The 23,460-nt window shown below is 56.8% G+C and overlaps 8 protein-coding genes across 8 annotated transcripts; 5 read left to right on the forward strand and 3 right to left on the reverse strand.

Moving 5' to 3' along the window:
• Positions 1-1,374: 1,374 nt before the first annotated feature.
• Positions 1,375-4,049, reverse strand: F5144DRAFT_522267 (acyl transferase/acyl hydrolase/lysophospholipase). Its single transcript, XM_066786741.1, has 3 exons — positions 3,607-4,049; positions 2,966-3,530; positions 1,375-2,896 (listed from the first exon to the last, which is right to left on the reverse strand). The coding sequence occupies exons 1-3, from the start codon at positions 3,671-3,673 to the stop codon at positions 1,654-1,656; spliced, it is 1,875 nt and encodes a 624-aa protein (XP_066647979.1). The 5' UTR covers positions 3,674-4,049; the 3' UTR covers positions 1,375-1,653.
• An 836-nt stretch (positions 4,050-4,885) lies between these two features.
• F5144DRAFT_597229 (uncharacterized protein) lies at positions 4,886-7,183 on the forward strand (the record flags this gene model as incomplete). Its single annotated transcript, XM_066790857.1, has 2 exons — positions 4,886-5,324; positions 5,385-7,183. 2 exons carry the CDS (start codon positions 4,886-4,888, stop codon positions 7,181-7,183), a joined length of 2,238 nt encoding a protein of 745 aa, XP_066647980.1.
• A 710-nt stretch (positions 7,184-7,893) lies between these two features.
• Positions 7,894-8,523, forward strand: F5144DRAFT_542840 (membrane-associating domain-containing protein; the record flags this gene model as incomplete). Its single annotated transcript, XM_066787208.1, has 3 exons — positions 7,894-8,186; positions 8,264-8,383; positions 8,451-8,523. The coding sequence occupies 3 exons, from the start codon at positions 7,894-7,896 to the stop codon at positions 8,521-8,523; spliced, it is 486 nt and encodes a 161-aa protein (XP_066647981.1).
• Positions 8,524-10,036: 1,513 nt separating this feature from the next.
• Positions 10,037-11,172, forward strand: F5144DRAFT_481412 (uncharacterized protein; the record flags this gene model as incomplete). The annotated part of the gene is made up of 4 exons (XM_066785279.1): positions 10,037-10,244; positions 10,296-10,430; positions 10,524-10,890; positions 11,004-11,172. The coding sequence occupies 4 exons, from the start codon at positions 10,037-10,039 to the stop codon at positions 11,170-11,172; spliced, it is 879 nt and encodes a 292-aa protein (XP_066647982.1).
• Positions 11,173-11,352: 180 nt separating this feature from the next.
• Positions 11,353-13,201, reverse strand: F5144DRAFT_16716 (WD40-repeat-containing domain protein). Its single transcript, XM_066782589.1, has 3 exons — positions 12,835-13,201; positions 11,769-12,766; positions 11,353-11,707 (listed from the first exon to the last, which is right to left on the reverse strand). The coding sequence occupies exons 2-3, from the start codon at positions 12,763-12,765 to the stop codon at positions 11,457-11,459; spliced, it is 1,248 nt and encodes a 415-aa protein (XP_066647983.1). The 5' UTR covers position 12,766; positions 12,835-13,201; the 3' UTR covers positions 11,353-11,456.
• On the forward strand, positions 13,188-14,489 carry F5144DRAFT_16549 (uncharacterized protein). The gene is made up of 2 exons (XM_066782574.1): positions 13,188-13,672; positions 13,728-14,489. The coding sequence occupies exons 1-2, from the start codon at positions 13,534-13,536 to the stop codon at positions 14,324-14,326; spliced, it is 738 nt and encodes a 245-aa protein (XP_066647984.1). The 5' UTR covers positions 13,188-13,533; the 3' UTR covers positions 14,327-14,489.
• Positions 14,490-17,301: 2,812 nt separating this feature from the next.
• On the reverse strand, positions 17,302-19,245 carry F5144DRAFT_588355 (uncharacterized protein; the record flags this gene model as incomplete). Its single annotated transcript, XM_066789916.1, has 7 exons — positions 17,302-17,454; positions 17,492-17,541; positions 17,615-17,641; positions 17,700-17,852; positions 18,023-18,192; positions 18,461-18,603; positions 18,739-19,245. The coding sequence occupies 7 exons, from the start codon at positions 19,243-19,245 to the stop codon at positions 17,302-17,304; spliced, it is 1,203 nt and encodes a 400-aa protein (XP_066647985.1).
• A 548-nt stretch (positions 19,246-19,793) lies between these two features.
• Positions 19,794-23,156, forward strand: F5144DRAFT_588356 (uncharacterized protein; the record flags this gene model as incomplete). The annotated part of the gene is made up of 6 exons (XM_066789917.1): positions 19,794-20,054; positions 20,115-20,224; positions 20,284-21,738; positions 21,792-21,902; positions 21,978-22,595; positions 22,667-23,156. 6 exons carry the CDS (start codon positions 19,794-19,796, stop codon positions 23,154-23,156), a joined length of 3,045 nt encoding a protein of 1,014 aa, XP_066647986.1.
• Between the last annotated feature and the right edge of the window lie 304 nt (positions 23,157-23,460).

The raw sequence follows: 23,460 nt of genomic DNA on the forward strand, positions 1-23,460 counted from the left end.
AGAGACTCACTGCCGCAAGCTTCTCGTAATCCTGGTTCGCGGGAAGGTCACGGCACTTGTGTCGGAGGCGGTGCCGTTAGTTCGTCCCCCCTCGAGCGGTGAGTGGCTTGTCTTGTCTTCTCGCGGCACTAAGATCGGAGGGTTGGCTCCTGCCATGGCCATTGCCAAGACATGGGGGGAATTTGTGGTAAATGGGTGAGATTTTGTCTGAAGGGAGTAGATAAAAAAGAAGGGATATGGGAACATGGCCGTCATCCACATGCATAACAAGTACCGTGGCTTACACGGCGGCGACAGTTGCACGGCACAGCGATTCCAAATGCGTAGAAACCCCCGAGAAAGGTATGCTTGTCCGCGCAAGCAGACATCAAGGTGGGATTGACAGAGTTAGGGTGGGGTGGGGGGGGTTCGAATGGTCGAGTTCGTTAACGATCCAACCGAGATAATAGATGGCCTTACGATCAAATATTGTCACCGAATCGAGCGAGCAATGCGTGTGTGGTAACACTAGCCTTTCGCTTCGTCCTTCTGTATGGGGTGATCTGGGCCCGGCTAGCTGGTAGTCCGGCGGAGGTTGCGGTGCGCCCGAAGGGCTAGTGTTTTGAGGCGAAAAGTTGTGGTGTCAAGATGGTACTGCTTGGGCCTAAGAGGACGGGAGAGGTGGGACCCGGCAGGCGATTTCCTCAAAAGGCCAGGCAGTCAAATGCTATGTGCGAAGTACCTCGGTGGCGCCGCTAACGGGCCAATGGATATCGAGGCGATTGCTCGCAACCTCCTCTGCCCACCCTGCCGGTGTTTTGAGGCTGGCGCAAAGAGCTGAAGACTGCGGTGGGCCGCATCAGACCATTGCAAAACTGCGGGCTGTCATTTCGAAACACGCGCCATGCTTGTGACTACCTCCTATCGTTGCCCGATGGGTGAAGAACATGGGGCGGCATCACTTTTTGCAATCTCCCGTTCATCTTCTCCTCACATCACCTAGATGGCTCTAGTTTCGACTCAGTATCGTCGAAAATGATGATCTCTCTCCTTGAAGACCTACCAAGGTTGAACTTTTCAGAACTTTCGCATGGCGAACTGCCCGTTGCACCAACCTGTCGAAATAAAGTTGCGCACTGGACCAACCAGCTGCTGCTGAAACGGCACCGGCAGACTGGGCCGCGGTGCTTTAGCGGGAAGCTTATCGAGAACCACTCCACCCCAGGAGCGAAAAGTCTGGCGATTGGCCGATTTAAGACACCCTTGAAGAAGGCCTCAAGGTCTAGACCGGCCGGTGGACAAGGGAGTTGGTTCCAGCAGGCGCAGCATGTGCTGTGTCCAGAGATCACACGAAGAGCTCGCGCAAATGGGGAAAGTGGAGGGGATGATTGCGACGGGTCACGAGCATGTAAAATATAGGTAGTTATTTGATCTGTCACCCTTTAACCTCTTAAATTGGTATCCATGAACCACACCCATCGCCCCAACGCCAAAGTCCTGTATCCTTGTACCATCCATCTCGTCCCAGGACGAAAAAAATACATGGCAAAACATCGTCTATATATCATTTCTCATGTGCTCATCAAAGAGAATTGCGGTTCATGGCGCGTCGATAGCCGCTCCCTCCGCGATGGGAGGAGGAGTATTAACCCCGCTCGCAAATACGACAGGATACTACCTCGAGTTGTAATTTGGCTTTCTCGCCATATTGACCACCGGTGGTGCGTCGTCGTCGAGTGGGTAGGGTAAGACCGGAGCAGATGCTCGGCCATAAGCCGCCTGGTTCTCAGGAAGTGGTGTTTTTGGGGGAAGTGGGGGTGGCACCGACGGTGGCCTGACCCGCAGTGGCGGCGGTTGCATCAGGGGATCTTCAAATCGCCTGGGGTAGTCGTCTGGTCCCGTAATTGCGATCTTGTCCGCACCTGCAGCAATCCGGTACTGCGATGGCGTCGGGGCGTTGACCACTAGACGGTCTGAGTCGTCAGCCGCACCGTCGGCGGAGCGGTCGGGCGGTGCTGGTAAGTGACCCGTGGGAGGCGCAGCCGGATAGGGTAGCTGGTTCAGCTTCGGGGACTGTCGAGGCGGTTCGCCAGAACTTCTCGGCGACGGCGTGGAGGCACGCACGGGTAGCATGTCGTTCCCAGAGTCGTACGACTGCCGGCTCGATGGGCTGTGGGGAGGAGGAGGAGACAAGGGGATGTCTCCCGGCAGCTCCACGGCGAAGGGCAAGGCGATCTCGGGCACCATTTGTGCCGACGCGCCGGGGCCGGCCAGGCTGATGCGCTCCCACCTTTGCTTTGCAAAGTGAATCTTGGCTAGCTTTGCCGACGCCTCCTGTACCATCCTCTGCTCGTCCTCCCTCGCAAGGTATCTCCTGGTGTTTGTGCTGATATCCGACAGCCGATTCCACTCATTCATGCCAAACTCGCCAACGCCGACCTCGACATTCCATCGGTAATAGTGTTCAATGTTGACACCGCGCCTCGCCAGGTGCTCCCTTTTCATCAACTCGTGGATCTTCTCGCAGCCCTCAATCTTTGCGATCAGCTTCCTCCTCGCATCGGCAAACTCCCCGAGAAAGCCCTCATACCACAGCGACGTATTCGCGTCACTACCCTTTGGCCGCTTGCCGGTTCCGACGCTGAGGAAGACGCCAACCTCGCGGCCAGGCCACTCATTCACCACCGCCTCGTCGAGTGCAGTGAGGGACGGGTTGAAAGTGCCCGCGCCGTCGTCATGGAATACGGATTGCCCGATCTGGATCGGCTTGAAGGCGAGGCCAATGGCGCACGTTGCCCGTCCAGCCTCCCAAATTTTGCAGTCAAACTCGGGTGCCGGTTCTCGCCGAGAGTCGTAGGAGCGCAGCATGGCCGGCGCTCCGCCCTTCTGTGTGCCTTTATAAACCGCGGTAACAACGCTAAGAGATTCATCAGCTACATCACGCTCGGGAGTCTGCACCGAAGTGCTAGTAGAGGACAAGACTCACGTTTTGGTTCGGTTTTCTCGCTCGTCATACAAGCGGGCATTCGGGTTTCCGCCGCGGGAGAAAGCCGGCCTTGCGGCCTGTGAGGTGGGACTCCGCGCGCTGAAACTCAGGACGCTCGCGTTGCTGGTATGCCTCTTCGGATGCGCGGCGCTCGAGCGCGAAGCGGGGCTCAGAGGGTTGTAGATGCTTCCCGCCTCGGAGCCGTCGTTGCCTTCTTTCTCGTAGATTGTATGTTCTCGGACACATTCCTTGATCGCCTCTTCCAGCTTCGTCGCCTTGAACAAAGTTGAGCGGTACGGGATGCCGGCGATGGTTTTGTCCGTCTCAAACACGATGCGGGTGAGGCGGACATATAGTTCCTTGCATGTCTCGATATCGAGGCGTAACCGGCCGAGCATCAAGGCGATCAGGCCGCCGGTGCCCGTGCCGACAATAAGGTCGAAATGGTCGCATGGCTTGGGAATCTCGGATCGTCGCGGTGCCCGGCCTTCGATTTCGACAAACGTCCGGTGCATGATCTCCTGGAGGATTAGGAACATGGAGTAGCCGCGCACGCCGCCTCCATCTATGGACGAGTCAGCCACGCCTGTTCGATCGATGATGACGCAGGGGCATTCCCACCACCCAGGGGAGCGACTTACCGAGCGACAAGATGCGCAGAGGCGGGCCCTTTGTCGTGTCCTTGCGCTTTAACCCGTTGGAATCCATATTATTTAATCTTTGTGCCGCCGCAGATGACAGCGTTTTTCGCAGCGGGCCTGAAAGTTGTGGTGTGGGTACCGAAGCCTGCGTGGGCTTGCGGGCCCGTGGTGATGGCGATTGATGTCGAGAGTTTGCCGCGGGGAGGCTTGGCAAGTTGGCAAGGCGGCTAGGTGTGTTGAAGGTGACGCAGGATCCAAGTCTTAACTGGCAGCGATCAGCCTGACAAAGTGCCAGGAAGTCACTTGTACAACTGAGCGGGAGACGGTACACTACTTTGAATACGTATATTATCGGCGGGCCCAAAAAGACCGGTAGAGAAACAGAATACCTAAGCTTCGTATAAGAGTCGAGTTTAAGTCATTGTGGCAGTGCCCGAACGCCGAGTCCGCGAGTACACTACTGATTACTGTGACGCCGAGATCCCATGCCCGCCGCTCGGCTGCCCTGGTGGCCTGCCCCACAATAACGTACTTCCATCCAAATACTAATGTAGTCCTGCCGGCTTCCGTCATCAATTCATTTGTTCCTGCGCATTTTCGGCGCATGGGCGTGGAGGAGCTGCATACCGATTTGAGACTCTGTTTTGTTGGACCCCGAGTCTCGACATCCACATGCAGCCCACTGTCCAGTGAGAAAGAAGTTTTCACAGCGGTGCCTGAAATCCGAACTCTTCCCCCGCGGGGTGGGCCGCCAACAGGGCCTCCGATCACAGGGGAGCGTCACCAGGCTTGGCTCACGTTCTCATTCGACGCCACGCGCCCCGCTCACGGCAGCAGGTGCGGGCTCGGGAAGGGATCCTTCAGATTTGTGAGAAACTTGTGGCTGTGTTGCCACGCTGTCCAGGTTTGAACGCACCTTCTAAACCCGGGCTTTTTGGTTTACGGGAGGTTTGAGGATCGACGGGAGCTTTCTGGGGGCGAACCAGCCACAGAGGATTTGAAAAGGGGAGGAGAGCATTTGGGTGCTCTGTTCGCTCAGGTACAGGTATGGCAAGTGTGGCTTGACTTGGAGCAGAGTGGGTTGTGGGCTTGCACCAGTCACGACGTCATCGTTTCATCCTTGGCTCGCACGGGCTCAAGTCGTCAATTGAACCATAACCGCTACCCACGAGCAGAACGAGAAGCACGATGCCTCGCGGGCTCGATTTACTTGCTCCTAGGCCTGGGTCGCCATGACCCATAAACCAGTCGATAATTCATAAACATCACCACCACCATCATGTTCTCCACGTGCTTTGGAACTGGCCGTCGCCGGTGGTCAGAAGAACAAGAGCAGGAGCCGCTGCTCCCCCAGTATGACGATGCTACTTCGCGCCAGCGGCGCCTTCACCAGAAGCTGCACACCTATCAGATGCTCCGCGCCTTGTCCAAGGGATTCATGCCATCTAACGACCAGGCCATCATTAGCCTCCGTACCCTACTTGCTGCTGACATGCTCAGCCCAGACAGCAACACCCAGCTCAGCGACTCCGGACGGGCCCTGGTGCACTACGTCAAACAATGGTTGAAGCAGTTGATCGAGCTCCTGCAGCACAAAAATGCGGGCGACCAGATTCAGGACTTCCTCTGGTATTTGTCACAGGCGAGTGTGTCTGTTGACATGGAGCACATCGCCCAACGCGCTAGCAAGGCTAAAGCTACTGCTGACCGGGCGGCAGGTACGTGGCAGCGTAACGGAGGTGGTGTAATCACTGCGATGGGTGCTAACAGGGGTTTAGTGTACCGCAGCCTTCAGACGGTTGGCTCCTTGCTCCTTACCAACTCGGATTTCCGCTTGTTCCTCAGCGATCTCGATGTTGTGGCTCGCGACGTTTTAAAAGACACAGCGTTCGCCATTTCTGAAGCCTCCCAAGAGGCTGGCAAGCGTCTCGGACCCTCTAGCGCAGAACAAGAGTCGGTAAAACAGCTAAACAACAGCTCCCGAAGCCCGCCGTCGCAGCAAGAACTGGCTAACCAGACTGCGGAATTTTCCAATGTTCTGAGTGGAACAGCCTCTGCGGTTGTCGACGAGGCCGAGAACAGTGTGCTCCAAAAGTTAGAAGGCCCAGAGAAAGGCGCAATGGTCGGCCGCCTAAAGGATACTGTAATGAATCTTCGCCAACGCCGTGACTATTCGGATTCGGTCACCACGCTGTCGCTTCTCCTCAAGCGCTATGCGATGGCTTACTCACGCATTGCTCGTGGCACAGTCCAGGCCGTTGATGAGGATGTAGATCAGAATCGTGAGATGGATCAGGCTCTGCGGAACTTCTGGGCCTTCCTCAGGTCATTTGGCGAGGAAACCCAGTGGGAGGAGCTAGAGAAAAGAGCCAACGCAGTTATGGAACATGGACGCGAGAACCCCGATTTCGAGAACTTAGTGGAAAAATTGGGGAACGCGCTCCAAGATATGTTTACCGACCCGTCCTTCTTCGACAATGCCGAGCAGCGCTTCCAGGGACTCCGCACCCAGTTCAGACAGGTATCGTCTCACTCTTCCCTACGGGACGACGTAGACGAGCTACTGTCGCAATTACAGTCAACCTTGTACTCGGTACTTAGGGATAAGGATGTGGCCAGCCTCATCAAAACATCAGCCACCATCGGCAGCATCTTATCGCCAAAGAACCAGTATGCGAACTCAGACCTGTTGGCGGACGCAATCAACGTGTTTGTCCCATTACTCATCCGGTCAATCAACTACGTCCCCATCCCCAGGCTTGAAGTTTCCACACCCCAACTGGACCTCCTGCTCGAGAACCTCGTCCTCGAACCCGGCAGTACGATCAACCACACATCATTCTTTCCCTACAAGCTTCGCATTGAGACACTCAATGATGTCGAGATTCGCAAGGCAAGGTTCCGCACCACGTCAGCCGTCAAGACATTGATGAGAGTCAGAGTAGACGGCCTCTCCGTCCGGGCGGAGGAGATTGGCTTTTGGCTCAGGGCACATTCATGCCTCTTGCGGCTAGCAGACGAAGGAGTTGCCTCGTTTGAACTTGACGAGAGGGGCCTTGATGTCCAGCTCGACATCGAAGTTGGCAGGGACAGGCTTGAAAAGATTCTCACCCTCAGGGGCGTCAAGGTGCGTATCCACAAGCTCAATTGGAAACTGCGGCGAAGCAAGTTCAGCTTTCTTGCGTGGATTTTCAAGCCCTTCCTCAAACCCATTATTCGCAAGACAGTGGAGATGAAAATCGCAGCTGCCATTGGAGAAGCCCTGCATTTCGCAAACCGCGAGCTCCTCTACGCGCGAGAACGGCTCCGGGCCACACGCATTGCGGATCCGGATGATTTAAAAACCTTTTTCAAGGCTGTGCTGGCGAGGCTAGTGCCTGCTGATGACCCGGACCTCTACACCAGGGTCGGGGTGGCACAGCCAGGGCACGGCGTGTTTGAGGGTGTTTATACTCCCGGTAGTCTCGTCAAGCTTTGGAGGGACGAGGCCGCTGAGGCGCCACAAAGGATCCGTGAGAATGAGAGAGATGGCTGGCGAAACAGTATTTTTGACGTTCAAGCGACGATGCCCACTTGAGCATATTCTAGTCTAGCGATGGCGGTAACGGGTTTATTAGCTGTGTAGTAATTGAACGGCAACTGAGTATCACTTGCATGGCTTATTTCTTTCTACATTCAACGGTATTTAAAATTTCACTGGCTTAAATGATCACATTCTCCTATACGTGTCCATCTCCTTGAGCATCTTTGGCGTGTATCGACGTTAAACACCCAGCTGCCAGGGCCCTGGCTAAAGGGTGGCTAGCATAAACCGACACATGGCATAATTATTTAAATGCGAGCAACTGTCGGTATACGGCCCTAAAGAGTGGCCTCGTTGTTTGGGTGGTTCGAGGGTGACCATCAGACACGTGGGAGGATTGAGGAAAGAAAACAGGGTCTGCAACACCCGGCCCAGGCAGTAACCGACCGAGCTGACGTTAGAGGACGTGCTGGCATCAAGCTCCCACTCCTGAGACATAGTAAATTCCTTTGTTGAACGGCTAGAGTATACAATGGCTAATCGCGATGGAGTTGACGCTCGGCCGGCCGTGTAATATGGCCTGTTGGTAGTGATACGGGGTATATAGCTCGGTAGCTACCCGACCACTTTACGAAGCTCATGTGTATTCGACGTTCTTTCCACACTTCACATTATAGATCCCTTCTCGATCTACATACAACAATACGCAGCCGGAACCTACAAAGCAAGAAAAGCCCAGCTGAGCGCTGACTAACACCGACAACATGATCCTCTCGGACCTTTTCTCAGTCATCCTCCGCCTCGCGGAGCTAGTCTTTGCAGCCATCGTAGCGGGCCTCGCCGGCGAATACCTGCGGATCTTCCGGCACGCCGGCTCGCGGTGGCTCGCCCGTCACATCTACACCGAACTCGTTGCGAGCTTCTCGATCCTGCTCGCCATCGTCTGGCTGGTTCCCGCCACAGGCTCCTTCGTCCACTGGCCGGCGGACCTTTTCCTCAGCGTGATGTGGTTCATCGCTGTCGGACTGCTTGTTGACTGGCTGGGTGGCAACTGCGGGTGAGTGGCCATGGTCCCTAAAACGCCCCTGCAATGAGAGAATTGGCACAGAGTAATGCTAATAGTTGGGATCCCAGCTATGCCTTTGACTGGCGCGATCTTTCCTTTAGCGGGTCCGCTTCGTGCTCGCAGTGGAAAGCCACCATTGCCTTTACTTTTCTAAGCGCGATATGCTGGCTCTTGAGCGGTATCCTAGGGTAAGGAGGAACATCCCTTTGAACGCCCGACGCAGGGCCAAGTATCCTGTGCTAACCGATGGACCAGTACCTACTGGGTTCGCCGCCGTATGGCCCCGGGCAATACCGGCCACTACGGTCGTCGTCCCTGGGGCCGTTAGCGCGTGGAGGCGGCTGGTTATACAGAGTCTTACTTCTACGGCGTTCCCAAGTCCAGTTTCGATACCCCGTTTTTTAACAGTTTCCCTTTGCCGACGTCTCCCGGTTGGATGCGTTTCATCTCGGCGTTGGTGGTTAGTTTTGTTGTCATTTGATAGTCTTGTTGTACGATAGCAGTCATACCAAGCTCGGTTTAGACATGAAGACAGTTTGAACCAGTTTCCCTAGCACATACACTACATGAAACATGAGAACGGGATGGAGCCATGGCCATGGCTCATCGTCCCTCCCAGGTTACCTAGTCTATTTCTTGGATGCACGAGCAAAGTAACGTTGTTTGTTGCCCCTCCCGGGGCTCACTAACACGACTGCCGGGTACCTTCGGTATCCCTGTAGCTGTCATTCAAGACCGGTTGAACAATCCAAGGTGGTTCCGGAGGCCGTAAAGTTCCCCAAACCCCAGAAGTTCACAGGTGCCTGAGAATGCCCTGGCCCCGAGAACACTAGGTTTGCCAAGCTCCTGAAACAGTCTCATGCAAGGTCGGGCCGTGGCCGTGGCCCGTTGTTGGCGCTGAAGTCAAAGACGTCACAACCAACAAAATGTGGGGAAAATGACGGAGGAAGGGGCCCACTTCGCTCTTTGAACCAAGCACGACTGGTTGTCAAGTTGTGTACACCACACCACATATGCACGCACAGCTTCTTTTCTCACTGCCAAGTATGTATGCACGCCCGGCATATGAGAGCAGGAGAGTAATGCGGCAGGCGGCAAGATCACCGATGATCGATCGCTAGTTGAGCAGAGAGATCATCGAATCTAGAAGTGTGGCGTGGAAACCAAGGAAGTAAAAAAGGGAGAGCCAACAATGCAAGAGACTTCTCCGAATCTTGGCAGCTTGGCATATCTACGCCACTGGCAAGCCACAGTTACTTCTCTTGCTTGCCCCCTAATGACGCCAGTTCCCCAGTGTTCCTGAACACCAAATAGCCTTTGTCCACTAGATGCATGGCTTGGGGATGGACTTGCTCCATATTCTGTGGGGAACTATACCCGCTCAGCCGCTGTGCCGCTCCAGTACCTGCGTGTTTGTGGGCATTCTTCATTCGTGGCTGCTTTCAGAGAACGGATATGCAAGAATGACGTCGATGAGGTAATGGCCCGCTTCCAGACGATGCTGTTTGGTCTCGCTAGCATTTGCTTTCCCCGAGAGGAACCCGAGACCCTGGATAGAGACGTACAGTCACTGCTGAAACCGGCGGGAGATGATGCCACTGACGACATAGGAAACGGGCCCAGCTTGCCCAGCAATGACATGAAAGCTGGCAGAGACAGAAGGGATACCGAGGAGACCATGAACATATAAGGAGGTCTTACTCTCCCCAGTAGACCGGCTGTATCTCTTCCATCATCATCACACAAACAACATACTTCAAAGACTCAAGGTTCCCAGTACGAACCACACAATTGCAACGCTCAAAAACATTCAAGCACAAACACCACCACAAACCATCAACATGTCGAGCATCGTGAACAAGATCAAGGAGGCCGTCCAGAGCGACAGCAAGTCCCACAGCGCCAGCGCCCCTGAAGGCACCCAGGGTCCTCACAACAGCCGTGTCGCCAACGCCGCGGACCCGCGCGTCGACTCTGACCGCGATCACTCCTCCACTATCGGCACTGGCCGCACCGCTGGCCACGGAGAGTTCGGAAACACTGGCTACGGTACCGGCGCTACAGCCGGCACTGGCACCGGCCGCACTGCGGGCCATGGAGAGTATGGCAGCAGCGGTTACGGCACTGGCACCGCCGAGGGCGCACACGGTCCGCATGGCAGCCGCGTCGCCAACGCCTTAGACCCCCGCGTTGACTCTGATCGCGATAACTCCCGCACCATGGGCACTGGCACCGGTGCCGGCTTCGGCTCTGGCACCACCGGCACCCACCACACGGCAGGCACCGGCGCCGGCTTCGGCTCTGGCACTACCGGCACCCACCACACAGCAGGCACCGGCACCGGTTTCGGCTCCGGCACAACTGGCACTCACCACACCCCAGGCGGGTTTGGTTCCGGTACCACTGGCACCCACCACGCAGCGGGCGGCGTCGGCGCCGGCTCCGGCATCACCGGCATGACCGGCACCCACGGCGCGCCCGAAGGCACCCACGGCCCGCACAGCAGCCGCATGGCTAACGCTGCCGACCCGCGCGTCGACTCTGACCGCGACGGCCGCGCCGCGATCGGCACCGGGCCCGGCCCCGCGTCCAACACCGCCGGCCCCCACCAAAGCGACATGGCCAACAAGTTGGATCCCCGCGTCGACTCCGACCTTGACGGCAGCCGGACCGTGGGAGGAAACAAGACTTACCAGTAAGTAAGTAAGCCGCTCTTAAACACAGGCGGGGGGACGAGAGCCACGCAGCTCGACTTCTCCTTCTGTGTGCCATCTTTATTATCCGCAAGGCTAACCCGATGGCAACTAGATCTGGTACCATGTCGGGACACCGCGACCCAACTGACGCCGCCCAAGTCCCTCCCTCAGTCTTGAAGAAGCACCTTGGGGGGCCGTCAATTGAGCACGAGGACACCACCCACCATCGCGAGAGGCGGAACAGTATCAAGACGCACCAGGAGTCGTTCAGTGGTATCTGATTTGGCCTTTTTTTTTCGGTCGGATGGGATAGTCGGGCAGAATGTATCATGACGCGGTTTATGAAGCCTTTTCTTTTGTTTTGCCGTTGCACTCGACTGTACTATTAGCAGATACCACGAAGCACGGGGTTACCCTCTTGCGATCATAATGATCAAAATTTGAAGGCCGTTGCCGTTCAGGAAAACTCTCAAATCATTTGGACTGAACCTTTGTTGAGTGATTTCCTAGCATTGTTTCTGAAGTCATTCACCCATATTACCACAACCTCTTTACTTGATGCTGCTTAGGAGTAAGTGACTTGCTTCCCCATCAGGCTTCGGTAAGCATCATCAAGGGCCTTCCTCTTCTTCGTCTTGACTTCGTCACCCCCCTTTGCGTGCCTGTCTTCTAATTCATCATCTGCGCCCTCAAGTTGTGGGAGCCAGGCCCGGATTTGGCCGTCCAGATGGCCACTAAATATGCCACCAGCGGCGTTGCTTCCGCCCATAACTACGCCGCTCGAGCTGCCGCCTCCACCGGCTCCCCTCCACACGACTGCCGACGGCGTTAGCTCCGTTGGTAGAAGCAGGAGCCGGTAGTGTGCAATAACACTTACTGCTAGTTACCCGATTTCGTATGCTCTTCTCGCCCCCTCGCTGCGTCCCGACCGAGGCAACAGCCGGGCCCATATTACGTAGCCTCGTGACGATAGATCCTTCATGTAGGTCCATGACCAGGATTTCCGACTCATTCGGGAAGAAAAGCAGCTCACTCATCGGCGGCGTGAGGCCGATGGGCGAGACAAACATGGTCACTGTGCCCACCTGACTGTTGCGGATGCTCGGGCCAAAGTTAGCCAGCGTGTTTGCACCCGTCGCGGCATCCCAGACGCGGATACGGCGGTCATGCCCCGCAGTGATGAGGTAGGCGCCGTCATCGGTCAAAGTGAGGCCGTTAACTGGGCCAGTGTGTGCTTTCGCTGTGGAACGAGGCGCGCGTCCTTGCAACGATTGCCCCCCGTCGGCTAGGCCAATAATGTCCTCCTGGTCAAGAAGCGCGACCAAGCCGTTGGACTTTCTCACATCCCAGATGCGCACCGCTCCGTCTACCGAGCCGGTCGCGAGAACATGTTCGTGGACGGGGGACCAAGCGACTGCCAGAGCTGCCCCGGCAGAGCCGCCAACTTGGCCCGGTGATACCAACGACTGCACCGCTGCAGAAGAACGTAGGTCAACGAGACGGACAGCGGGGTGCTGCGTCCCGCATGCGACGAGGAGATGGGAGGCGATCGGGGAGATGGCATGGGTGTAGACTCTGGCGCCGAGGGCGAAGGAGCCGGACACAGATACTCTCTCGGTGGACCACAGCTTCAAAGTTTGGTCATGGGAACATGATAAGAAAGCGGCACTATCAAAAGGGTAGAAAGAGACGTGGGTGATGCCGAATCGGTGTGCCGGGGCAGAGACCGGGCCGGGACCAGTACGCTGGTTGGACGACTCGGGGCTAGCACGGGAAACCGTGGCCACGGGGCGATAGGTGTGAGGTTGTGAAGGGTTCGGGCACTTTTCAAGATCCCAAAGTTTAATGGTTGCGTCTGAGCCGCCTGAGATCATGCTGTGCGGCGCCATCAGAATAATGGAAGCCCCGGGGGGCGGGGCCAGGCAAGCTGGGTACTCACATACGGCCATCGAAGCGCTCCAGAGCCAGGGCACTGACACCAGCCTGGTGCGCCCAAATAGATGTGCTTTCTATGCCATCTGCGCTTCTAGAATTACCGGCAGCCGACACGGTACCGGTTGCAGCATACTCGCCGCCGTCAAACCGGAAGCGGGGGGCCGCCGAAAAAGACCTTAGGAGCGACGTTGACTGTATTCTCGCAAACTCATTCGGCCCCAGTCTGCCTGCCGACCGCTCAAATAGGAGCGGATTCATGCCATGGGCTCATTCATGGGATCGGGGGGGTTGGCATCTATGGCGTGCTAGTGGTGATACTATGTCGTCGTGGTCAGTGGTGAGGAGGTTGTCCCATCTGGGAGGGCGGGGCCGTTGTAGCTGAGTGGCCTATGCTGAGTGAGTGCCCGGCCTGTGCACGCGCGAACCTCAAAACAATGGAACTTCCATGCTGCGAAACCTCCATGTTGTTGGAACCCGAAAATGTTACTAGTTCTTTCCTCGACAGCACTCGCAGTAATACAAACCTGGTGATTTTTATCTTCTTCAACGGCATAGCGGGCACACGCCAACCCATCCATCTCATGGGTTCATGTGAAGACCGTTGATCCGATAAAATTCGAGTTTCCTTGCTTGCGCTCGACGGGCCAAGATATCGACGTCGTATCATTGTCCACTACCCGAATATTCGCGACTTTTCCACTGGTTGCATGGACTCGTCGTCAAATCCAAGAGCCTCCAGCTCGGATGGGAACACATCGCCATCGCCACTACCTCCATCGACTTCATTTCCGGACAATATCAAAAGGCACCGAGGCCGGTTGGCCAATGTCTATGATGCCGTCGCGGGTATGTCCTCTAATGGCCAGCGCACAAGAAGCACACATGTACTTACCAGTTCTAGGGCGTGTCACGCTGAATGGGGCACTCAGTGACTCGGAGACCGCCGTGAGCAGAAGCAAGCGCCGTCTGAGCGCAACCTCTGGTCGCTACTCGTCGCGCAACCCCAAACTGGCCCCCGAGGAGGCTCTGTTTAAACGTAGGAATGCCCCGGTCCGGTATGCGGAGCAGGACATCTACTGGGCCAACGAGGATCTCCCTGACGGTGGACGTGATCATCTCCCCGACACCAACCTGTTACGGTCTGTACACGGTTATGCTAGCAAGTTCTACGACGCCACGGCCGACCGCCTGGGCTCTCGCTGTGTCATCGGGACGAGGACTATTGACGAGAGGAGCATGGATGAAACCGCCTTGTTGGCGGTGGGCATCTTGCTAGAGGAGGCCAGCCGCGAGGTTTTGGGCAAGCGGGGGGATATCGTGTTCACCGAGGCCTCGACGGAGCCTACGTTAATGGTTAAGGCGGCGCCGGTTGCCAGGTCACCCCGACCAATATCTGAGGGCTCCCGGAGTGTCGACGAGATTCCCAGGACCCAGAACTATCGGAAGGCAAAACGGAGAAAGGTGGCGGAGGGGGACACTGCTGCGAACGAAACACCTTGAACGGATCGAGTTCCATTGTTGGGAAAAAGCAAAGCCACACGTTTCCGGTGTGGGAGTCCCGGCCGCAGGGGGCGTCGCAAACACCGGATGAAGCATCGATTCTCATTTTGAGATGTGATGGGCACGCTCTTGGGACTTTTGTTTGCCACGAGAGAGTGCTAAGAGGCCGACAGAAGGAAGGAAGAGTCCGGAGGACGTGGTCTTGAATCATCCGCAGTTTACCATTTGCCCGTCTCCGTTGGGGTAAAGGCACTGGGACTGGCATCGGCGCCAAACCCACACCACCGGGTCGTGTTGAGAAAAGCAACAACCCCAGACGGCGGGCATGATGGCGCCTGGCCACCCCAAAGAAGCCCGTTGTCAGTTCTTGGCTAGGGGATCCATATGCATAAGAGACCAAAACCACTCGCCTCCTCGTATACTCACCACTCCCTTCGCCAAATTTGAGGCCATGGCCCTCCCACCCCGGCTCGCAATATTGAATAGGATGTCGCCGCCGTTTGCACTAGATATCGGACATCTTAGCCGGGTGCGGCGCGTTCCTGGGACCGGCTTCATGACTGATCACGTTGTCCACTCTCTTACTCCTTCGTCCACGGCCAGCTCCAGTCACTTTCGGTTGCTAGATCTTCATCCAATCATCAAAGATTACCATCGTGCCCTCCAGCAGCCAGCTTTGGTTCGCACAGTGCAGGGCATGCCGCGTTTACCGACTGGGCGCTGGGCTTCTATGTACACAGTACACAGTCCACGATGGTCATGTTGGTGGTCGCAATCTGGGATCGGGTCGTGGGGTGGCCATCGGAATTTGTGAAAGGGTACATCAGAATGTCCAAATACCACCGTTCTGCAACAATTTATCCACTTTCTCCAGCTGCGGTCAGAGAGACATGTGCCCAACCAGGGCGGCACTTCTCGGCGAATTTTCACTCACTGTTTTGAATGGGAATCCCCCCACACATGGAACGACTTTTGTTGGTGAACTGCTACCCCGTGGACAATTCCAAGTATCGTCGTTTGCATGCTGGTGTCGTTTGCATATCAGGTCGTCTTCCTCTTTTCCACGGCCCCACGGCCACACTACTTACTACACAGTAGGTCAGAGATAACAAAGGAAGAGAAACGTGCTATCCATGTCCGTGACCAGTAATTGTGGGACTCGATGGTTCCGGGGCTGGAAGTTACATGTTTGTGACGATGTGGAAATGCGCTTCCTAGTACCGTATAGTCCTGTTGGTATCGAGTACGCCCCTGAATTCATACTTTCTGTATAATTTGTATTCGTCCATGCTTTGAAGAGGGAGAGACACTTGGTTGGAAGAATCTCGACGCTTGTCGTTCGGACTACCCAGGGTGTCGGAGGCAATGGCGTCCGTTGCCCGCTTCACTTTCTGTTTGATTGGCATCTAAGCTCGGCCAACCCCGCTGCTCTTCAGGGAACTTTGCCTCTTCAAGATTCAAGCAACGACCACAATTCCGCAGATCACGTCCCTGGTCAGTGCCAGCCTGACGGATCCTTGGTTTATCGCCGCACGGATGTTCGCCCTTGGGGTAGGGGTTTCGGGGGGTTCATTGTTACCAAGGAATTGGGGGCAGCGCTCAACGACGCGGGATCCGGGAATCACTGACCAACCGGCTGAAGAGAACCTGGCGTGTCTGACTCCACGAGATAACTCGTTGGTTATCTCGTTCCTGCCGTCCAGGCAGCTTAGGCAGCTCGGGCAGCCCGAGAAAACGTGGCGTGAGACTCTCAACGTCTTCCACGACATGGGCGCCACGGCCCCTCGGAACCCCTCGTTGTCATCTTCGTGGATGGTCGATGTTTTTCCCCGGTCTCAACGACTGGTGGTGGAGCTTTCATAATTCATCTTGCTTGGGAGTTCCTGATATCCGAGATCTCGGCCAAGAAAATAGCCAAGCGAGCTGCTTCCCAGGCCCTCGGACCTTGCCCACGTTCTCGGAACCCCTTGTTATCGAATGATTGGACAAGACGCCTGAGCCAGTTCCATAACCGTGTCTGCGGGCCGACACTAATATAATCCCATCAGCAGACACACCGGACGAGTGGGTGGGTTTGGAGGCAGCATGGGCATCGGCTCTTGGCAGCCACAGTTGAGCAACTGGTGATCTGGGTCCAAGCTACCGATACACTGGACTCCTGTGTCACTGCCCACGAGGCTAACCGAAACTTGGTTTTCAGGACGTCGGACGGTCGGGGCGACGCATGCCGTGGTAGGTGATAAGTATACTCTGCTTTTTTGAAGTGTTGACATTCCCCATTGCAGTAGGGAAGTATGTCTTTTGGAGGTATTTACCACAGTATTCCCGAACGTGAGTGATATCGGTGACAGAAGCAGACCGCCGGCACATTTGCAACTTCAAACTTCCCCTCGCGGTGAGCGGTGAGCCGACATTGCCAAGGCCATCACTCTTCCAGAACCAATGAGGGCGTATCGCAACCCACGCTTTTTGGATTTGTGCCTGTCACGGGAAAGTCTGGTGGAAAAGCGTTGCTTTCCCCCACGTTTGGGCCCTGCCTGATTTCAAGCAGGAACTTTGATTCCACACTGTCCTGGCATCTCCCCAGGTTTCCAACTGCCACATCGAGATTTCCCTTCGGCGTTTTCGTGAAAGACAATTTATTTGCCGTTTGTAGAATAAAGTATCGCCGTTGTGCGCCACTGATGCGGTGAGTCCCTTCTGTTTTTCCTGTTTTGCCTTCTTTCTCTCCTTTCTTTTTACCCCCTCCTCTTACCCCACAGAGTTTCACCATGGAGCAGTCTGGGGGGGGGGGGCACTGGGGGGCTGAATGGGGTGCTTGGAATGATCGATGATGTGCGTCCGCAGGTGCAGGCCCGCGCCAGAGGAAGAGCCCTGAAAGTCTGGCACAGCCCCCGTCCAAAGTCGGCCGCAAGGCCCCGTTGTCGGGTCGTCGGTACCGCATGGTACTCGTTCGGCGAGTGTGGTGCAGGCAATCAGGGCACGGTGCGGGATCTGACCCTTGTCCACGATGCTGCGCGCCCAAAATTTGGGTTGCAATGTTGCAATGGGCGCTGGCTGCTGGCTGCCCCGCTGTTCCTGCTCCCTGCCCACCACGCGCGCTCATGCATGGCACCTCTCCCGGCGCTCTGTCTGTGGGATGAACACCCTTCCCACCCTTCCCACTTGAGGTTGGATAGCGACGGCTTCAGCGGCCTTAATGCACTCCTCGCTCCCTTACCGCCAACACAGTACGGTATGTATGTGCATGTATGTACGAAGTACACACATACATAAATACTTACCCACATACGCTAGGGTGGTATTCAAGTGCATCTGCTGGTCCACTGCGCCGCTCATCACCACGGCTCGGGGTTTTGCGCCGGTCAAAGACGGAGAGGCCCGCCGCGCTGGATGAAGCCAGAGCTTGTGCTGGTCGCCCCTGCCCGTTTGTTTATGGCGTTGCAGGTCTTTGTCGAGCCGAGTTTCGGCTTGGCATCCATGGATTGGCGAACTTTCCTTGGACGCCACCCATGCGGCGGAATCGCTGCAATCGCGTTGGGCGATAAAATCAAATCTCCGCAACCCTCGTTCGGGGGCCGCCCATCCCCGTCAAAAAGAAATGGGACAGCTGCCGAGCAGAACGGAGAAGCAAAAGAGGAACGTTCTTCTGGCCCGCCTGCATGGCACGGCCGAGGAAGGCTAGCCACCACCTACCTAGCTTGCCGAGTATCAAACCAGCCTCTCGTCCCGAATCCACCATTGTCAGCCCGGTGACCCCCCGCTGACCAGTGTCACAAGTGCCCAGTGCTGACATCCTTTTTGCCGGTCTGGCTTCGGCAGGGTATCTGTCACCGCCCGTCATCCCCCCCCCGTCCCACGGTTTTCTGTCACTTTTGAGCAAACGAGCTTGGTGAACTAGGAAGCGCGCGACGTCGCAGTGAGGCGAGAAAAGAAAGGAAAAAAAGTCCCAGACATCCAACGCGAACTGTGTGGAAGCGGCTTCTTCAAGCCCGCCCATTCGTCGACGACCCAAGCAACCGGCGCAAGAGCGGGAGCCGCTTTCCTCGAAAGAGTGTAGCAGAGAGAAACCCCCCGGACCGAGTGGGGAGTGTGGAGACCCACCCGTTTGCGCGCCTCTGATTGTTCAGCGACACCCTGACATCTCTCCACCATCCTGGTTCTGCCCGGGGTCCCTGCGACGTGCTCGGCGCCGTTGATGACCAGAGCTCAATTTGTTTTCTCGCCAGGCCCAAAACACCGCCTGACCGGTTCCCGCTCCTGCCATTGACCGTCTCCTGCGACCACTCCATCACGCTGCGCCGCCTGGCAAGTCTCGCACAAGCTGGCCTCTTCGTGTGTGATCCGATACGCTAGTTATCCCACTCTGGGGGGCTGCAATACGTTGACGGAAAACACGGGAGCTGCCCTACCGCCGGCCTGCCGAAACCCGTACCGTACCCTTGGACCTTGGACCTTGGACCGAGCTCTCTTTTTCGCCCTCCCCACTCCGCCCACCCCAAGTCGCGAACGCGCAACACAGACCACATCCCGTTGCTGCCCGACTCGTAGCTACTGGTCCCTGCTCGGGCGAACTGCTGTTGAGAGAGGCGGATTCCGATCATTGAGTTGAGGGGCTCTTCCCAGTGCGAACCAGAGGTCTTTCTAACACGCACACCCCCCCTCCCCCCCTCCCCCAATCGCCCCCCCCCTTCTCCGCGCGCTTTCACAGACCGCCTTGCGCCGAGGGTTCTTGAGCTATTCAACACCTCGCGGTGCGCCGTAGCTTGTGTCTGACGGCCACAGTCACGGGGTTTGCCGGATCCCCTGCCTGGCTCGTTTTCAAGCAGGCGCGGGCTGACCTCCCCGCTTGTACTCCATGCTGCCGCGGCAAGCTTCCTGCTGCCCCGTTGCTTGATCTCGCCTCTGGCCACCGCCATCTGGTGTCAACAGCATTCATGTACATGCATGTATAAAGACCCCAGCCATGGACCAAGGGCCGCCCGACACCAAGCGACCACGCCTGTCGACTGGCACGTCATGGTCAGTTGGGGGTTCACACCACGGCGTATCACTGCTCCATCCCACTCCCTCTCCAACTGCTGGCCACCTGCCTCATCATCCCCCACCGTCGACCCAGTATCAGCAGCATTCACCGCTTTCCTTTGCGCGCCCTCTCGGCCCCGGGGATCATCCTCCGCACCCGCCGCATCCGCATCCGCCTCCTCACCCTCATTCTCACCCTCACCCTCACTCGCATCCCCATCCTCATCCTCCCGCATCGCAAACGCCCATCGACGACCGACGGCAACATGAACCGGACAGGTTTCCGCCAATGCAAGAACACAGGCAGCCTCCGCATTCGCCGGCACATCCGCCCTACCCTCCCTACCCTCCCCGAGAACCGATAATTAAGACGGACCCTGCCGATGACACGCTCCCGCAGCTGCGCAGACCACTGTCGACCGGCGGCAGCGCCCAGGATAACATGACGCCGGTGACGCCGCACTCCGCCGTCCCACCCCCACCCCACTCCCAGCCTTACGGCGAAGATAGGCGGCATATGAGCTTCGACAACGGCCCGCAGCCGCCCGTGTACAGTAGACAACAGAGCTATCAACCGCAGACCCCGGTGCCACACCCTCAGTCCTACGACTACCCACCGCAGTATGCATCACACGGCGAACTCGCATATCCGATCCAAGTTGCCGCCGCCTCGGGGAAACGCAAGGCGCAACGGGCATCCCAGGTTTGTAATCCGGCCGCGCCTGGAGCGACGGCTGACGCTTACTAACCACGGATGCAATAGGCTTGCGATATGTGCCGGCAGCTAAAGGCTAAGTGCGACGAACTCAAGCCATGCAAGAGTTGTAAGGAAAAGAAGGTCGAATGCAAGTATCGGGAGGCCGTCCCGAAGCAGTAGGTTGCTTCCCGTCTGGGCTGCCACACCCGCCGCCGAACTGACCCGCGAGTTACAGACAAGACAAGATCGCAGGAGACATTCTCGATACCCTCTTGGCGCTGCAGAGCAGATTCGACTCATTTGACCGGCGCATGAGCGGGATCGAGCGTGCAATGTTGCGCAATGGAACCTCCCTGGACATACATGCTGAGCCCCTGCATGACGACGACGAGCGGCCCGAGTCGGCGGAATCAGCGCACCCCATAGCCGAGCCTGCCGGCTCATTATCACCGAGAGAGGGGGGGGACTACGCCCCCATCGGCAGCGTCGAGGCAAGGACGATAACGCGAAATATGGAGGAAGAGAGAGAGGTGGAACCGGGACCTGCCGTGCGACCAGGCGTCCCGTCCATTCCCATAAATCACACCACACTGGCCGCCTTTTTGCTCAAGTGGCGGCCTATATCGTTCCTCGTCCGGGACATCTTGGAATCTGAGAACGTGAGATACGTGGACGAGTTCCCCATTCGCCAAGAAGAGAGGCGAGGCGTCCTCCGAGTCTGGGGGCGTGGTGAGGGCCTGGAGAGCAGCCTTCGAGTCGACAAGGCGGACAAAGAGGCTCTCCGAGATGTGGGTGTGATGGAGATGGCACTTGACGACGCTTCGGATACTGGCGCGCCATCGCCTGCTGATTGCTGGGGCGGCATCAGCGGCTCGCCTGGCCCGATCGACGGCAAGCCCGTCATGTCTATGCAGACCCCGGACTTCAGTGAGGTACTGGTGTGGAAATACGTCAAAAGCTTCCACGACAACATTCAGAACATGCATCCGCTTATAATTCCGCGCGAGCTGGATGCCATGGTGAAGCTGTTCTTGGACACGGTCCAGCAGAGCATAAGCAGACAGCCGCAGAGTCGGATCGCCAAGTTTGTTAGCACATCATCATCACAGTCTGAGACCGGATCCAAGAGAAAGCGGTCGCCTGCCCCGGACGGCGCCGAGTCGCCTTCGGCGTCGCCCAAGTCGTACAAACCCGCCTTTCAGCGGTCCATCAATAACGCGCTCGTTTTATTGGTGCTTGCGCTCGGAAAGATATGTCTGCACAAAGACAAGATCCCCGATGTGGTACCGGTCAGTGAGCCTCCCCCGCACGGCTCACCTTTGGCCCGGAACGGGTACCCGGCGTCTCCAGTACAGGGCTCCTCGCCCTCCCAAGCGTCCCATTCGGCCGGCCTTCCTTCTCCCAAGGACGGCTCCGAGCGTCCCGGACCCAGCAGGCGAGCCTCATTCCAGGGAGGCGGGGCATCCATCCGGGGAGGAACTTCCCCGAAGAGGAACATGGACGTCATCCCGGGTTTGGACTACTTTGCTTATGCCACCGACATCATGGGCGGACAGTTGGCTGGCAGTAGCCTCCGGCACATCTACGCATATCTTCTAGCCGGGCTATACCACGGGCAATTGGGAAGGGTGCTGGAGAGCTATGCTTACATCAAGGAGGCCGGCTTTGCATTGCAGATCAAGATGAGACCGTAACCAACACCTGCCACTGTTGCTCTAATGCCCTTCGCTAACCCGACAACAGGAGCTTGGATCGATTCAAGAGGCTGCATGAAATTGGCCGCCAGGGCGCGGTGACAGAAAAGTCGGACAATCAGCTCGTCTTTGCCTTCTGGACCTGTCTGCAGCTCGAAAGGTAAGCCCGGGCCGCCATCATCCAGATAAAGTAAAAAAAACGCCATGGCCCTTGCTTCTAACACAGCCCGAATAGTGATATTATTGCGGAGGTACCCCTGCCACAGTCACACATCTTGGCATACGAAGACATGATGCCATATCCAAACATTCAGGTAGCTAAAGGGTTAGGCTTTGAGGAGCATGTGCTTCAAAGTTATCTCGCGCAGTTGTACCTGCGCAAGAGGCTCAACCAGATCCACGGGATGCTATACAACCCAGAGAAGCCGCTGCCGCTCAACGCCACGTCGGGGGCGCCTGGTGGCACCATCATTGACTACATCCAGGAGACGATCAACATGGACTTTGTGCCGCATGAATTCAAGTTTCAGCCTACCGACCCCCCGGCCGACGACATCCTGTCTGCTCGATTGCGCGCGAAATACTGGGGGGCGAAGGTCATCACATACCGACCCTTTGTTCGCCAAATTCTCGAGTTCAACTTCCAGAAAATGTCCAACGAATCTCCTATGCCTGCGTCCGACTTCCGCTCTGGTGTTGTGGTGCCCGTCATTGGCCCTAACAACGATATCCCTCCACAGATGATCGACTACGCAGTGAAGGGGGTCGGGGCCTTGATTGAGAGTACCCGAGCGTTCCATGGTCTCAAGGAAAAGCGATATGTAGTGACTAACATTTTTGGAACTGCTCATGCGTAAGGACAACCCCCCTTGCTACCCCTATATTTCGGACTGAAAGCGGTGTATCTAACTCGATTTCTGACAGTCAATGGGGTAACCTCCTTACCCTCGCGGCCGTGTTCCGAGACCCTACGCTTCGTGGATACATCGAGGAGCCAGTCCTTAAGGAGCTCTTCTTCAAAACCATCTCCTTCTTCAGGGTCATCGCGCCCCCAACAAGCGCGCTACACGTCGATATGCGAATCTTGGAAGGCATCGAACGCAAGCTCTGGGGGACGTCTAGCAGTGCTGAAGCAATGGATCATCCAACCGGGTCCAGTTTATCAAGCTCAGCGAGCGGCGTACCCATGGCCCCAGCGCCTTCGATGCCGCCCGTCGCGGGACCGACCGGTCTGCGCTCTCCAGTTAATCGCGTCAACAATGGGATGATGAGCATGTCCCCGCCATTGCCATCATCTCTTCCGGTGACGATACCGGGAGCGACAGCCCCACTGCCTATACCTCCCCCTGAGCCCAACCACGGGCCTCACCCTGGCATGCTGCCTCCAATGCAGCCCCAACCGCCTCACCATTGAGGAGCTCTCGGCGGTTTTGGGCGGCAATTCTTGTTTTGTCTCTTATACTTGGGGAAGTTCCTTTCTCGGCAACACATCTCGGCGTTCTTGGGAGTTTGCACCGGTCCCTCAACCACAACTAACTAGTCTTACCTTACGCTGTATTTTTTTTGGCCAACCCCATAGACTAAAACCGAGGGCGGCCGTCCTCGACCCCTCATACAGGCCGCCCACAAAAAGCACCCTCTGTGGAGAGGGTGTCTTTACACGTCTATTTCCATTTTCACTCCGACGAAAATGGGTTCGAAGCCACTTATCGTCTCGC

The sequence above is a fragment of the Chaetomium tenue genome, assembly GCF_020726465.1.
Source record: "Chaetomium tenue strain MPI-SDFR-AT-0079 chromosome Unknown F5144scaffold_1, whole genome shotgun sequence".
Taxonomy (NCBI): domain Eukaryota; kingdom Fungi; phylum Ascomycota; class Sordariomycetes; order Sordariales; family Chaetomiaceae; genus Chaetomium; species Chaetomium tenue.